Here is a 15,671-nt window from a genome sequence, read left to right on the forward strand (position 1 = left end):
CACATGATTATTAAGTATAATTTTTATAAGTCTTCAATTTAATGAATATAAACAATCTTCTTTTTCTATAAATGATGGGATTTTTGGATCAATTTTTTACATACCAACAGGATTCCATGGATTACATGTTTTAATTGGGGGCTTTATATTATTAATTATTATAATTCGAATAAATAATAATCACTTTTCTTCAATTCGTCATTTTAATTTTACAGCTGCTATCTGATACTGACATTTTGTAGATGTTGTATGATTATTTCTATATATAATAATTTACTGATGAATATATTAATATAAAATAAATATAATAAATAATTATATTTAACTTATAATTAAATTTTTATTGTTTAAATATATTTAAAATGATTCATATTTTCATTAAAATAATAATTATTCTAATTATTCCCATAATTATTTTTATTGCAAATCACTTATTTTCATTAACCAATTTTAAAAATCGAGAAAAAGTTTCTCCTTTCGAATGTGGATTTGACCCACTATCAGAAAATCGCCTACCATTTTCCATTAATTTTTATTTAATTGCTTTAATCTTTTTAATTTTCGATATCGAAATTATATTAATTGTTCCTATAATCACTACTCTTAATAAATATTATGAAATAACCACTTCTTATTCTTTTATTTCTATCATCTGAATTCTACTATTGACCCTCTGACTAGAATGATACATAAAATTTCTAAAATGACACTTTAATTGAAACCAAAATAGAGGTAAATTATTGTTAATAATTTCATTGAATTAAATCTCCAATTAATTGCATATTGTACTATATATTGTAGTATAATACAATATAATTAATTTCGAATTAATAGCTTGATTTAATAAATCATATATATATATACAGTGCTGGACGAAAGTATTGGCACAGCATCATTGTTCTGATACAAGTGCTTATAACTATGAAACAAATTGATAAAAAGGAGAAATTTTTTAATACATTTATTTATTTATTATTCTAGATTATTATTTAACAGAAACAGTAATATAAATAAAGTGATATGCGAAATAATAACAAAAACATATTTATTGAGCGTTTTAAGCGTGGACAAAAGTATTGGCACATTATACAAAATTTAGTGTAGTTGTATCTCTCGGAAAAAAATCCGATTGTTACTTGATGGTATAGGTAGGGGATTCCCTGATAGTCATTTTTTCTAACAGTCATCCTTAAGTTCAGTCGATTAGCAACATAGGAAATATAACAAGCAACAATGTCAAGAAGAGGGAAAGAAACTACAAGTGAAGAGAGAAAAATAATATTAAATTTGCACAAAATGCGAAAATCTTATAGTGAAATAGCAAAAAGTGTTAATAGAAGTCGATTCACTATTAGAAGTGTCGTAAAACGATTTGAGAATCAATCAGATTTCAAAAGTAGGAATCGAAGTGGACGTCCCTCAAAGTTAACAGTTAGAGAAAAACGGAAAATTGTAAAGGAAGTGAAAATAAATTGTAAATTAAACTCATCGCAACTTAGAGCAAAGTTAAATGAAGAAAATCAAAAAGAAGTAAGTTCGAAAACTATACTGAGAGTGTTAAAAGATGCGGGATATTCTGCGTGTGTCGCAAGAAGGAAACCATACATATCCAAGAAGAATCGGAAGATGAGAAAAGAATTTGCAAAAGAATTTATAAAAAAGGATCCCACATTCTGGAATAACGTATTATTTTCAGATGAAAGTAAATTTAATATATTTAAATCAGATGGCAGAGTATTAGTTTGGAGAAAGCCAAATACGGAAATGGATCCACAACATTTACAAGCCACTGTGAAACATGGAGGAGGTGGAGTCATGGTATGGGGTTCCATTGCAGCGTCTGGGGTTGGCGAATTAGTATTCATAGATGAGATTATGGACAAATATGTATATTTAAATATATTAAAGGAAAACTTATTTAAAAGTGCTAATAAATTAAATCTCCCGCGTGATTTTTATTTTCAACAAGACCATGATCCAAAACATACTGCCTATATTGTACGACAATGGATCGTTTACAATACCGCACACACGTTAAATACCCCACCCCAGAGTCCAGACATGAATCCCATCGAACATGTTTGGAATGAATTAGAAAAAAGAATTAGAAAATATAATATAACAAACAAAAACCAATTAAAAGCTATTATTTTACAAGAATGGAACAATATAGAGCCGGATTTTACAAAAAAATTGGTAACTTCAATGCCAAAACGATTGAAGGAAGTTATCATGAGGAATGGAGGGCCAACCAAATATTAATTTTTAATTTCTAAGTACTTTCAATCATTTGTGCCAATACTTTTGTCCACGCTTAAAACGCTCAATAAATATGTTTTTGTTATTATTTCGCATATCACTTTATTTATATTACTGTTTCTGTTAAATAATAATCTAGAATAATAAATAAATAAATGTATTAAAAAATTTCTCCTTTTTATCAATTTGTTTCATAGTTATAAGCACTTGTATCAGAACAATGATGCTGTGCCAATACTTTCGTCCAGCACTGTATTTATGTAACCGCTATTCGGCTTTAGTTTTTGAAATATTCATGAAAATATATTCCATATTCGATGGGTATTTTGCTGTTTACAATATGAATGTTACTAGTTCGAGGTGAATATCCCGTGTCCTACTGGAAATCGGAACATTCCATGATATGGGACTCATCAAAAACATTATACTGATAATATGATTGTGATAATCAAATAATTAGTACTTTTATTATTATGGTTGAAAGATAATCAATTTTAAATAATAATAATATAATATAAAGTTTAATACGAATTGTAATTACCTTTTTATTTATTACCTAAATTTTTACAACAGTAAAGTTTGTGTATACGGATAAGAAAGACGAATTAGAATGAGTTTAGACTAAATTTTTTGAAGAGAATCATCCGTTGAGGGGGTTCGACCATTTGTTCACGTTCCGAACCCAAGAAAGGAAGCCCTCTTCGAAAAATCTAGTCCAAACTTACTCTAATCCATCTTAAACGTATTTGAAACTGGAATTACAATATATAGTATTATAAATATTTCCGTAAGTATCTCGGAAACTGTGGTCGAGCAGCGGGTAAATGTATAGGGAAAGATTAGTCCGGTCACCCCTACTGTAAATAATTATCAATAAAATTTTTATAATAATCATAAAAAGTAAAATGGCAAACTGGAAATTTATAAAAACTTATTTGGTATATATGTTGCAGTCCTCTCCTTGGACTCTGGTAAAAGGAAATTGCATTAAATACTTGAGATATTTATAACGAAAGTAAGTCTTTTTTTTAGTAAACAAATATCACCGTTCCGCATCTTTCTGTAATAAATATATACAAAGGTAAAAACAAAAGTAGCATACACTGTTTAAAATTTATTTTGTTCGCGTATACCTCCAAAGTTTAAAGTACTGCTTGCCAAGGAAGCAATTTTACAATTTGCATCATTTTTATTTTACATACATATTGTTCATCATTTTGCATTTATAAATTTATTCTTATTAACAACTTGACAAGAATGTAATTTTCTAATCATGAACTACAAAAACGATTCTCTATAGTAGATCGTTATATACAAAATAGTGTCCTTGGCATCGTGTGCTATTTGATAACGCAACACATAAGACAACTAATGTTTCAGGAACGCGTTTTCCTATGAATCCTTTTTTATGAGTATTCAGGACATTTTATATTCACATAATGAGCAACGTGTATTCAAAATGAGGGACATCATGAGCACTCATCTTTCTATCTCTATGTTGTGTCATTATTAATATATAAATTCATGTAAAATTTATATTGAGTAATGTTAATGAAAATCATACTTGTATCTACACAAACGAAGTGGTATGTATGTACGTAATGTTTTTTTTTTACAATTTTGTAGTTACTACACTTTATACATATTAATGTATTCACTTGAAACTAAATTGTCTACAGATACTTTGGTGTTGAAATTACTCTTAGGTACCGTTTTCATAAAAGTATTTACATCAGTTATAGGAGTAGATAGAGTAGATAAAGTTTCATTTTATACGCAGCTCGAGAAAAACAATGCTAACGATATCCCTTAAATCAATTATTACTGTCTACTTTGTGATTGGTGTTATGCATATCGCATAAAAGTTTTATTTCATACTGTCTTCTGTGTACAAAACAATAAATACGTTTACAACATAATACAAACACATTGCTACTGTTAAATGTGTTAATCGATTGCTGCTTCGAGACAAAAGTACCCATGATAAATAAAATTTATCTAAGGTCACTTAATGGATTATAAACATAATGCTTACGATCCATGTACAAAAGCAACAACGATAACGTTGTAATTCTAAATACAAACTATCCAAAGAAAAAAACTGCATTGTGATAAATGTTTTCTCAATAAATCACAGTTTATCATTGAACAAAATATAGAAAGAAAGAATATTAAGTTTCAATGAATTGGCCAATGATTGGATTCATCTAAAGATACGATAAAAATTTGAATGTTTTACTGGTCAAATGATGACAATGTTCAATGTAAACTTATTTCGAGACTACCATATACAGGAGATCCTCATTATAAGATCGTCACTTGAAATCGGGCAGAACCTTGTATCGTAAATAGCGTAAGTGATTGGCACCTCGTTCGGTTCGAGCAGATATTTCGTTATGCGATATCGTTAGCGATTATCGGGTCCTTCTTGTACTTTGTTAATAGTGGCAATTGGCAGTCGGAAAAAAGCACAGCGAATGAGTGCAAATGAAAAAAAAAAAGTAAATTCGAGAAAATGAGAGCGAGCTAGATAGATTTTTCATCTATTCTACCTATTTAAAATCAGGAATTGAATGAAACTGTCAACCTTAATAACCTGGAAGTCATTCCACGTTAAACCGATCATTTTTTGAACACGGAATAAGCTCTTAAAAACAGCGATGCACCTAATTTAGGTAAACGTCTAAAATTTCTGGTATCAATGATACAAACGATTGCCAGTAATAGAGGAATGCGCAGCTGGCTTACGATATTAATTTTAAAAATTTTATCCTAAAAAAGTGATCGTTTCATATGGACTATGAAAGGTAATTTTATATTGAATGCAAAAATAATCAATTTAACGTGGTTAGTGTATTTTTATCGAATAATTCTCATGAAAATATAGATATTTAAAATATAGAAAATATAAATATTTTCATGAGAATAGAAACAAAAATTAAAAAATTTCATTTTTCATTGTGGTTGTGATTTCTAACTGCTAGCTATTAATTTCTTATAAAGTTACCAAAAAGTGTGCTGACTTGTGTTATATTTCACACTTCATTAGTTCCCAACAAACAAAATTTGATAATCTTACAAGGAGGATTTACTGTACTAGTTAAACGCGCGACCTTTCTTCGAACGTAATATGCACAGAAACAGGTTTACTACACATTGTCACTGAGTGAAAAAAGTTATAAAACAGGTTTCTTCAGAGTCCTTTACTTTCATATGGGCAAACATTATCCCATTCACCTTCTGTGCTATCGCCACTAAGCACATTTATAGTTTTCTTGTTGCTAATACAGTTAGAATTTTATATCGATGCATTTGCATCTTTTACAATAAATAAAGAATGTAATATCTGTTACTTCTTTTCTTTATCAGTTTCCGTAGCTTCTTTTTTAACTGAAACTTTATTGTCACATTTCTTGTCTTTATCTGTTTCTGCAAATTCTTTTTTTATCGCAACTTTATTATCCCCCCATCTGGTATCCGTCTTAAATTTGTTTTCAATTTCTGATCCATTTACTTCGCCAACTTTTTCATCTTGTATTTCTACAATTTCTACTTTTTTTGTGTCAGACTGCATCATTTTCGCTGCTATGTGATACATATTTTTTACTGCAGTGAGGTATGTATGGCATTCAGTCTACAAAGAAAGAGAAGAAATAAAACTTCAATGCTTTGCAATCTAAATATATTTTTTTAAAGGAAAAAATCAATACTTACCGATACTTTTTTGAGCTTTTCATCTGTACTCCTCAATTTGTCTTTGTACATCTTTAAGTCTTCAGAAAGAGCTTTAATATTATTTGTTTGTTTTGTAGATTTTTCATTTACTATCGTTAATTCATGTTGCAACTCCATCATGCGTTCTTCTGTATCCAATCGAGCTTTTTCTGATCTTTTTAATTGACTTACAAGTTTTTCTACATCTAATAAAGAACCTTTATACATGACAAAACCTTCTGATATGATTGGTTCATCAGACTGTTCTGCAGCTGTATCTTCCCTTCGTGCTCTCTTTGATGGTGGTCCACTTCCAACAAACACAGGTAACAATTTTTTATTTCCTAAACAATAAATTACAAAATATTAGTACTACATTTGTATAGTAATAATATTCAAATCGTAGAGTTTGAAAATATACCAAGTGCTAATGAACGTAGTATTTCTTCTTCACTTTCTGTCTTAGCAGATTCATCCTTATCAGTATCTTTTTCGTCTTTCTTGTCCTCTTTTGGATCATCTTCCTTGGATCTATCTGTTAGTTTACGATAATGCAAAGAATCCCTCGTTACTACCTTTTGTACTAATTTACGAACTTGAGCTCTTGATAAATTCAATCCTAAAGTATAAATAAGTTCTTCTATATCTTTGTCGAATATATATCCACAATGAGTTTGATCAAAATAAACAAAAGACAGTAGAAGGTAAGGATCGTGTGTATACAATTTCGTTTTCCTCTTCCTTCCATCCCTTTCCCTATCTTTCCTACCATCTTTAACTGAATCATCATCCTACAAAATACAACCAACATAATAAATTTCCATAAAAAATTTAAAAACATACATATGTTCACTAACATATACAAAAATATAATCATTACATCGGATTCGTCTTCTTCATCGTCATCGTCATCATCGTTCTTTTCCTTTTCTCGATCTCTATCGTCTGTTTTAATTTTTGTATCCTTCTCATCCTTCTTATCCTTACTTCCTTCCCGTTTCTTGTCATCCTTTCTTTCATCTTTTCTAATACATTTTTTCTCGTCATCTTTTCTTTTATCGTCTTTTTTTTCATCTCTCTTATCATCTTTTTTATCTTTCTTCTTATCTTCATCCTTTTCCTTAGGTTTCTCAGGAAGACTGCACAATGATCGATAAATTCGAAAACCAAAATCTCGCATTAACATCTCATTAAAAAGTTCCGCAAATAATGATACTTCAAAAGAATGTTCCTAAAAGTAAATACAATATTATTTACGTATATAATAGTATTGTCTATCTAACTTAGATTTGATCTACGCAAATATAAATGTAATACCTTTGTATCTTCTGGTCTATAATCTAAAAGAACACTTAAAGACATAACAGTACAATCAAACTTTCCACTTTTAGCCATTCTAGAAGGATGAACAATAATGTGAGACGATTCCGGTAAAGTATACCGTTTCTCAAGAGCAGCACGTTCGCGTTCACAAAGCTTTCTCCTATCTTCATCGTGCTACACATTAATTTAATATGAATTAATTTATTATGCTTAAAATATACATACCACATATGATTGGTTTTTAAATTTAATTATTGAAATATTCATAATAAATAAGAAACCTTACATCTTTATTATCTCTGAATTTTTTATCATCCTCTTCCTTTGGTGGTGGTGAAATATCTTTTTCATTTTCTTCAACATCATCTTGTCTTCCTTCCTCTTTAGCCTGTTCTGAGGTCATTGCCTTCATAAGTCTTGCAAGCAACTGAGATTTCAAGCCTTTACAATTTAAAGTACGAGCAGCTAATTCTTGACGTAGTTCGTTCACCTGTACGAAATTAATGACATATAAATACATGTAAGCAATAATAAAGCACTTCAGTATCTGTAGTAAAAAGTACTGACATTCATAGATTTTGGATCCAGCTCAGAATAATGAGTGGGGTCCTTCTTTTCGGGTACTGGATCATCCTGAAAAGAAGAAATCACACATTATGTCACAGAAGTAAAGAACAGGATAAAAAACTACAAAACAGAAGCAGCCCCTATAACGAAACGAAACCACTCCCTCTTCATTCTTTCAACACTCTCTATTTGACCACCACTCTCTCACATTGTAATGATATTATACACGGTTCTTCATTCACGATGACCTTCAAGTATGACTCAAGTAACTGCTAGATTCTCATAGTGTCCTGGCTCTGGTGTCTGTGTGGTTGATAGGTTATGGATAATATCAATAATGTTGTATATAACGATTATCAAATGAAATTTCTGAATGATTTATCAATGATGGTGAAGGTTTCAGGAAAGGGAATGGCTCAGCTGCGCTCTTCTCCGAGCTAGGCTTGCTTGCTTCTCTTGTTAATGCAATGTGACTGCCAGTGGCTAAGGGAATACTTGCAATACATTACTCATTGATCTTTCTTTATGATAGCTCAAATATTTCTTTTGACAGTTTAAAAGTCCTAAAAATATTGTAACTTACAATCTACTATTATTATATCACTTTTATATTATTAATTATCTAAAATCTCACGTGGATAGTAGCAAAGAAGTCACTGAATCATTAAAAATTTAATTTAATCATTATGTACTGTGAATGTGTGTATAAATATTTACTATATTAAAATTATAACATCATCGATTATTTTAGTGTCAATACTATCTTCTAAACTGAAATTAATTTTTACTCTGTAGCGATAAAAATGTATGTATTGAAATACAGAAACTCAGTACTTATACAATGCAATAATGTTCTCTAAGAGAAACAATTTAAATTGCCTAATTTAATTATAAATAGCCAAATGCCTAAATATAAAAAATACTTGAAGATGGGATCAATGAGTAAGTAGAGCCTATTGAAAATCCAGTTTAGTAATGGGAAAACAGTTGCACGATTATATAATGTAATAAAAAGGTAAAAGTAATATGGGATGATGTTGGCAGTGCCTTTTGATCAGCGACGGCAGCCTCATCAGTGTCATTGGCAGCATCCGATTCGTCGGGGTTAGAGACAGCACGCAGCAATTTTCGCTCCAGTTGTTTCTTATAGTTGAGTTGCAGGCCATCCCATTCCAATCTGGTAGGTACACAGCTCCAAACATCTGGGAGAAATAGTATGACGGTTTCAACGCGAGAGGGCACCACTCGCCCCGACTTGTGGGTCGTTTCTGCACGTCTGTAGTAGAGTTCCAGGAAGCGGTACCTGTGCCGCAAGGAAAAACAATACCCAAACGTCAACTCAGGTTAATCCCGCTTAGCTTTGCCTTATATGCTAAGTGTTCGCTCGTTTGTTCGTAAAGCCCACGCACTGCATACAAAGCCACACACAGCGTACAATGTAGACCATTTGATAAAGCACGACTGAGTGGGTCACAACAATAATAGAACAATAGTGATGATTTGTCTGCCACGACTGCTTGTATATCATCATCTGGGTGCTCGATACAGGATCCAGTGCAGCAATTTCCATCGGTCGGTCGTATATAGTACAAATACATACCTCCTCTGTAGAGATTGAACTACAACCTTAGTTTATCAAGTCAGAACTCGCATTAGAAGTTACTTTCTCTCACAGATGATACACCTGTTGAATGTTTCTTAACGCTATAACATCCTATTCCAAGTCTTTAACACAGTTAAGTTACATGTCGCCAAATATTATGCATACCATATATCTATACTATGTAAAATATTGAACAGAGTTCATGAGTTTAAAATTTTCGAGATGAAAATTCTTAAGTTTCGCATTGATTTTTACTGAAGTAACTTGATAATGTACTGGCGAGTAATGAAATAATAACGGGCAGAGGAATTAGCATCACGTTGCTCTTTCAATGAAGTGTTTCGAATTGTACTCTAAAAATAAAAACAAAAAGAAATGTCAACATTTGAAGAATCGTACCACTGAGTGCAGCTGGACAGATCTATCCCCGTAAGTGCTTTACAAGTCCTCACTGCAGTTCTGATCAAAACCGATGGATCCTTGTCCGGATTAGGACCATCCAAAGAAGGACTCCATGGCCCACCAATAGCCATTGTTTCATTTTTACCTCGTAAGCCTACCAAGAAATTTATTAAGCGCGTGGGATGTACATAATCGCGATCTGGATCTCTATCTTCAGAAACGCCACAACAGCGTTTATATATTTCTTCCATGGCAGGCATGGATATCAGCATTACCTACAAGATGTATATACTTTAGTAAAATTGTATAAAACTTAAGTATGATTTTTATGCTATTTTAAAAAAAAATATCTGTTTGTAAGATAATTATTAATTTTAGGTAAAGAAATCAATTTTTACAATAAAATCATATAGATCACTTGGGACTCAAGAATATGCAGCAACTTCTACACATAAAAAATGGAGCAGAAATAGTGGTACAATTAACAAGAGGGTAATTCTTTATGTAAAAATAAAGCAAAAATTTTGAATAAAATTTATTTATGTAACACTACGTTCTCAAAGAAATCAATTTTGAATAGTCATTGAGTAAGTGTATAATTAACTACCAATAACGAAGTTATTCATGTATGAATAAATGTGATTTTACATATGTAAATAAATATAATAACTGTAATAATAACTATTCTTTGACAAAATGCATTGCAGTTAACTATACGCATACTCAACAAATTTCAAAATCGAGTTTCTTAAAAACGAAGTTTTTGTAAAAAAAATTATTCTAAATTTTCAATTTATTTTTATATGTTTTTCGCCACTTACTACCAAGTTCATAAAGTACTCATGTCCAAAAACTATTGGACTTTCATACTGGAAATATGGTTGTCCCTAGTCTCTTCGCTTCCGATATTCAAATACGTTATCATATTTACAATACCTTCAAATTATCCTTATTTTTAAAGTTGTTTCCCGTTCAGTATCATGTTAAAAATATCATTTAATTTTTCTGAATGAGAGTTCTTTATATGTGTATACAAATTGCTACATACTCTTAAATCTAAAATGCCCTATAAGAAATTAACAATCTCCTCCTTCTTATCAATAATTTCAATCACTAAAGATGTAATGTGACAGACCTTTGCAGAAAAAAGATAATCAGCATCTGAAGGCTCTAGTACTGCTGTATTTTCAATACAAGGATCCACATCCTTATGCATGACATGGAAAGAACACGGTTTATTAAGAGCAAATGGCATGTGTGGTGGAAATGCATCGACCCATCGAAAATTAGTAGAAAAAAAGTCGCTAGGTATATACATATTTTGATAGCGTCGCCTTATCTCAAGTACATCTGCTTCAGGCCTAAAGTAATAAATGGCAATAAAATTATAGTATAGAAAGAGTATATCATAAAATGAAAGAAATATACTTACAAATCAAGTGCTATTTTTGGTATTTGTACCATGTAGCGTGGTACAACTCTAGTACGTCGTCGTGGTCTTGGGGATTTACTTCTTCTAGTTCTTGATGGACTACGTTCTTCTTTTTTTTCGCGTTCTCTAATTCTTTCTTCACGACGTCTCTTCCTTTCAATTTCATCTTCTTCGTTTTTTCGTTCTCGAGGAGACCTTTCTCTTACTCTTCCAACTTTGTTGCGATTACTAACAGTATTAGCACTTGTTGCACTAGTAGTAAATCTGCAAATAATTATATGCTTGTTTGATGAAATTGTATATTAAATGTGAACAATGTTCAAACCTTATATTAATTTTAATGGATATATAATGCTGACTAATATCGCTAATATTAGATGTGTAATAAAAATTCGTATTATTCACCTATTATTAGCATTTTCAGCAGGTGGAGGCACAGCATTGTATGTTCCTGAAGTTCGATTTTGTTGTGGCTGTTGTTGTTGCTGCTGCTGTCGGGCAGTTTGATTACTTTGCTGTGTATTAGTATTACTATTATTATTCCCCATAGGAAGTACTTGTATTCTAGTAGCACTCCATTTAAACGGCATAGATGGATTGTACGATGCTTCCACAAGTACACGATCACCAACAACTGGATTGGATCCCTTAACACATGCACTGAAATAAAAATAATATTACACAGTATAAATCATAAGCTATGTATATAATATACATATTAGAGATTATTACTCTATTTCATTACTTTGTTTGAAAGAATACATCTTCGTCTACAAAACCAAAGTTATCATATACTTGAGTCACTGTGCCAGTAAAAACCCTTTGCTTAGTAGATGATGAAGGTACATTTTGTTGTACTTGCTGTGGTACACCAGCCACAGAAGGTTGAAATGCATTTGTATTTAATGCTCTTGGTGTTGGATACGAAACTGTAGCAACTTGTGGATATAGTTGTCCTGCTATACCTGATGGTAAGTTAGATCCAAGTGTTGCCATTGAAGCCATGGTTATATTAGGCTATTTTATAAAACACGTATAATACAATATACATTAGCAAATACTTTAACATAAATAAATTCTTAAATATTATGTTTCAAAGATTAAATATATATTTCTAACAAACTAATAGGAAGTTATAGATTGTAACAACTAAAATAAAAATATATCATATTAATAATAACGACTAAATTAATAACTAAGGTTAAACTGAAACTGATGAATTAGACATCATTTTAGAATTACATGTCAGAGTAGTTAATATTTAAGAAAAATATTCTATCGTTAAAATTAAAAAGTGAAAATACATTAAAACATTTATTTAACATTAAAAATTTATGCTGTATTAATCCTTTACTGAATCATTAATCATTTATTTTTAATGCTGACCTGTTGTAATCCCAAACTTTGTTGATAAACTTGTTGAGTTTGTTGTTGATATTGAACCATAGGTTGTCCACCTATACTACCCATTGCCTGACCTAACATTTGCTGTTGAATATTTTGAATTCCTTGCCCTATATAGAAATAAAAATAAAATGTATGCTAAGTATACATTTAACAATTAGCTATTAATGTTTATAAAAATAAATATATTATTTAAATTATGTTACAAATCAATTGCATAATATATATATTAACTAATTACTTCATCAATGTATAATATATTTTAAGAACATTTTAAATTTATTTGTGTATATGCATGACTCAGAATATGTTTTTGCTTGAAAAAGTTGTAATTATAAAAATTTGTATAAATGAAAATACACACAGGTACTATTTTCTTCTTTTTGTATCAAGATCAACTTTTTATCACATTTATGTATAAATTTTATGTATACACAAATACATATTTTTAGTAAGATAGAGAAAAGAAAATTCATTTCTTTTAACTATGATTGCAAATAAACCTAACAATTTTGAAAGTTTTCTTCCGTGTATGAAACATATTCAAGTTCAATATTGTCGAATAGAAACAATGAATTATTTTTTAATGCTTTGACAATGTACAAAGCATTGTTAAGAATCATTTTATAAATACATTCTACTGGCTTGTGTAAATTGTAATAGAAACTTGGCAACGTTGTTGTCTTGCACACGGGACGACGATAAGACATACATTAATAATAAAATCAATTTACCTGCATTGCGAACCCATGGTGGGTTTTTACCACCTCCAAATGGTGAAAGATTACTCATTTCTTAAAAAGTACGCAATATTATTAATAATACAAGTTTAACAAGATCCTGCACACTCTTAATTGAGCGTCCTTCATTCGGGCGCCATCTTTTCAGCTGTAACTACAGAAATCAAATGTTGCCCTCTGCAGGAAGTGAATAAATTTTAAATTCCGAACGAATGTCTCTTTTAAAACTTTCCATAACGAAGAGATACTATCTTAAATTCGCCCAATAATTAATTTTTCTAATATGTTGTCAGTATACTATGAATGACATTTAAATAATTGTAAAAAGTATTGAATAAGAATTTAATTTGATTGTGTTGTATATGTCACAGACGTATATATAGAATAATTCCCTGATGTTACCTGATGGATTAAGATTTGTTAACAGCGGTAGATGAAACGTATCTTTCAAATAGTATATAGTAAATAGGTTATTGTATTTCCAAATCTGATCCATTGAAGTAAAATATTATTTTTTTACATTGTTATAAAAATAAAAATACCATTTCATTACCATACCATTTTGAATTAATTCGAAATAACATTTTAAATACATATCAAACTTATATATTAATTAAAATATTATTTCAAATATTAAACGCCAAAGTGAATGGCAATAAAGTAATATTTCAAATAAATTGCAAAAATTTAAGAAATAAAACAGTTTTATTTAAATTATTATGAAATTAAATAATATCACTTATTTTAATTTATATTTTTTAATATCTAAATAAAACATTTTATTTTCAATTTTGAAATTTTAAAAATACCTTGTGATGGTGATAATAAGATTAAAATAGATTGTGAATTAAAAAGAAATCAAATTTCTGAATAAAATAATTTTTTTCTTTTCGGATTGAATTTAAACTTGGATTTGAAACTTTGTGTTATTAGTAGGATATAAACTTATGAGATCTGTTTTGTTTTTTTACAGTGAGTTGTCAACCGCTTGATTTTATTGCATTTCAAAGTAGTAAACCTTAAGATAGTACAGTAACATGCAAAATTATCATTAGGATATATATTCTTGAATATTACTTAGACTTAAAAGAATATTAGAAGAATTAATACTACTTTGTATATTATACTTAGTCATTGATATATTACCTTTTCCTTATGTTTTCCTATTTCATTTTCACTTTTATAAAAAATTTTAAGTACCAAAATGCTGTTTTATTTACATTTACCTTGGTGTTTATTATTAATGATAGTATTTTAAATAAAACAGAATGAAATATTTTAAATATAAATTAAAAAGAAAATATTTGAAATAGCACTGAAAATGCAAACCAAAATAAAAAGTTTTCATTTTACTTTTTGACTATTCAAATAAAAATATTTTATTTTTTAGACTCATACTACATTTAAAGTACCATCTTATTTCTACCCAATTTAACATACATCATTAAATATTATACCTTAAATATAAATTTGATTCAATTCTGCTTAATAAAAGTGTACATACATACATTACTTATTCTAAATGAATACTCTATGAAAAACGAGTCTAAACACAAAATGTTTGACTGTTTAATGTAATTTAATTTAAGATAAGTCAAAATCGAATACTATGCATTTTATTCGTTGCGAGAACTATCGCAATGGTGATAACTGAACGTCATGTCCGGCGCAAATGCACAATGGAATTGAACAGAATCGTGATTGGTCCACAATCAAGATTATCAAGATCCAAGGCAATGCATGACATAACATCCTTTGGTTATGTCAAATGAGTTGCATGGGTATAATTGTATGGTTCATTTATACTATGAATTAAAATCAAATTCCTTGTGTAAGTTATTATTTAAAAGAGAATATTGAAGATTAAATTTGAAATATATATACATATAAATAGGTATTCGTAATATTGTATATAGTGTTTTAAATGGAAATAAGAAAATAGATGACCATGATTCGAGTAATTTCATAATTTTCATGCACATTTCCTACAAAATATACTTTATCTTTAAGATGTAAGAAGAACATCTTTCTAAATTGCCTACATACATACATATATGAAAATGAATATATGCACCTCCCTAAACAGTATAAGAACTCTAAAAATGTATATAAATATTGAATCGTAGAAAACTTATTATAATATGAATATGAAAAAGAAATATAAAATTTTCAAATAAAAAATTACATGTACAACAAATTTTCCTTCTTTCTGTAATAAAACTAAGAG

At 29.5% G+C, this 15,671-nt stretch overlaps 2 protein-coding genes across 2 annotated transcripts in view; one reads left to right on the plus strand and one right to left on the minus strand.

Moving 5' to 3' along the window:
- The window catches only part of LOC143144896 (uncharacterized), a gene marked incomplete at its 5' end in the record, with an annotated part of 26,631 nt that extends 23,758 nt beyond the window's left edge, over window positions 1–2,873 (plus strand). Inside the window, one exon of the mRNA XM_076307777.1 lies at window positions 2,833–2,873. Coding sequence (XP_076163892.1) covers window positions 2,833–2,873 — 41 coding nt within the window. The remainder of the gene's footprint in view (window positions 1–2,832) is intronic.
- Window positions 2,874–2,924: 51 nt separating this feature from the next.
- On the minus strand, window positions 2,925–13,577 carry LOC143145028 (cell division cycle and apoptosis regulator protein 1). Its single transcript, XM_076308013.1, has 15 exons — window positions 13,439–13,577; window positions 12,687–12,814; window positions 12,046–12,317; window positions 11,706–11,960; window positions 11,301–11,564; window positions 11,004–11,229; window positions 9,866–10,143; window positions 8,911–9,166; window positions 7,864–7,929; window positions 7,583–7,786; window positions 7,291–7,470; window positions 6,854–7,204; window positions 6,395–6,764; window positions 5,974–6,317; window positions 2,925–5,893 (listed from the first exon to the last, which is right to left on the minus strand). The coding sequence occupies exons 1-15, from the start codon at window positions 13,494–13,496 to the stop codon at window positions 5,609–5,611; spliced, it is 3,537 nt and encodes a 1,178-aa protein (XP_076164128.1). The 5' UTR covers window positions 13,497–13,577; the 3' UTR covers window positions 2,925–5,608.
- Between the last annotated feature and the right edge of the window lie 2,094 nt (window positions 13,578–15,671).

Source organism: Ptiloglossa arizonensis, chromosome 3 (genome assembly GCF_051014685.1).
Source record: "Ptiloglossa arizonensis isolate GNS036 chromosome 3, iyPtiAriz1_principal, whole genome shotgun sequence".
In the NCBI taxonomy this organism is placed as follows: Eukaryota; Metazoa; Arthropoda; class Insecta; order Hymenoptera; family Colletidae; genus Ptiloglossa; species Ptiloglossa arizonensis.

Bases quoted from the DNA above. Each gene is read 5' to 3' on its own strand.
- LOC143145028 (XM_076308013.1), bottom strand. From the start codon at position 13,496: ATGAGTAATCTTTCACCATTTGGAGGTGGTAAAAACCCACCATGGGTT. The intron at 9,167-9,865 runs GTACGATTCTTC...CTTGCGGCACAG, and splicing joins CTGTCCAGCTGCACTCAGTG to GTACCGCTTCCTGGAACTCT. The intron at 7,471-7,582 runs GTAAGGTTTCTT...ATTAATGTGTAG, and splicing joins AATTCAGAGATAATAAAGAT to CACGATGAAGATAGGAGAAA.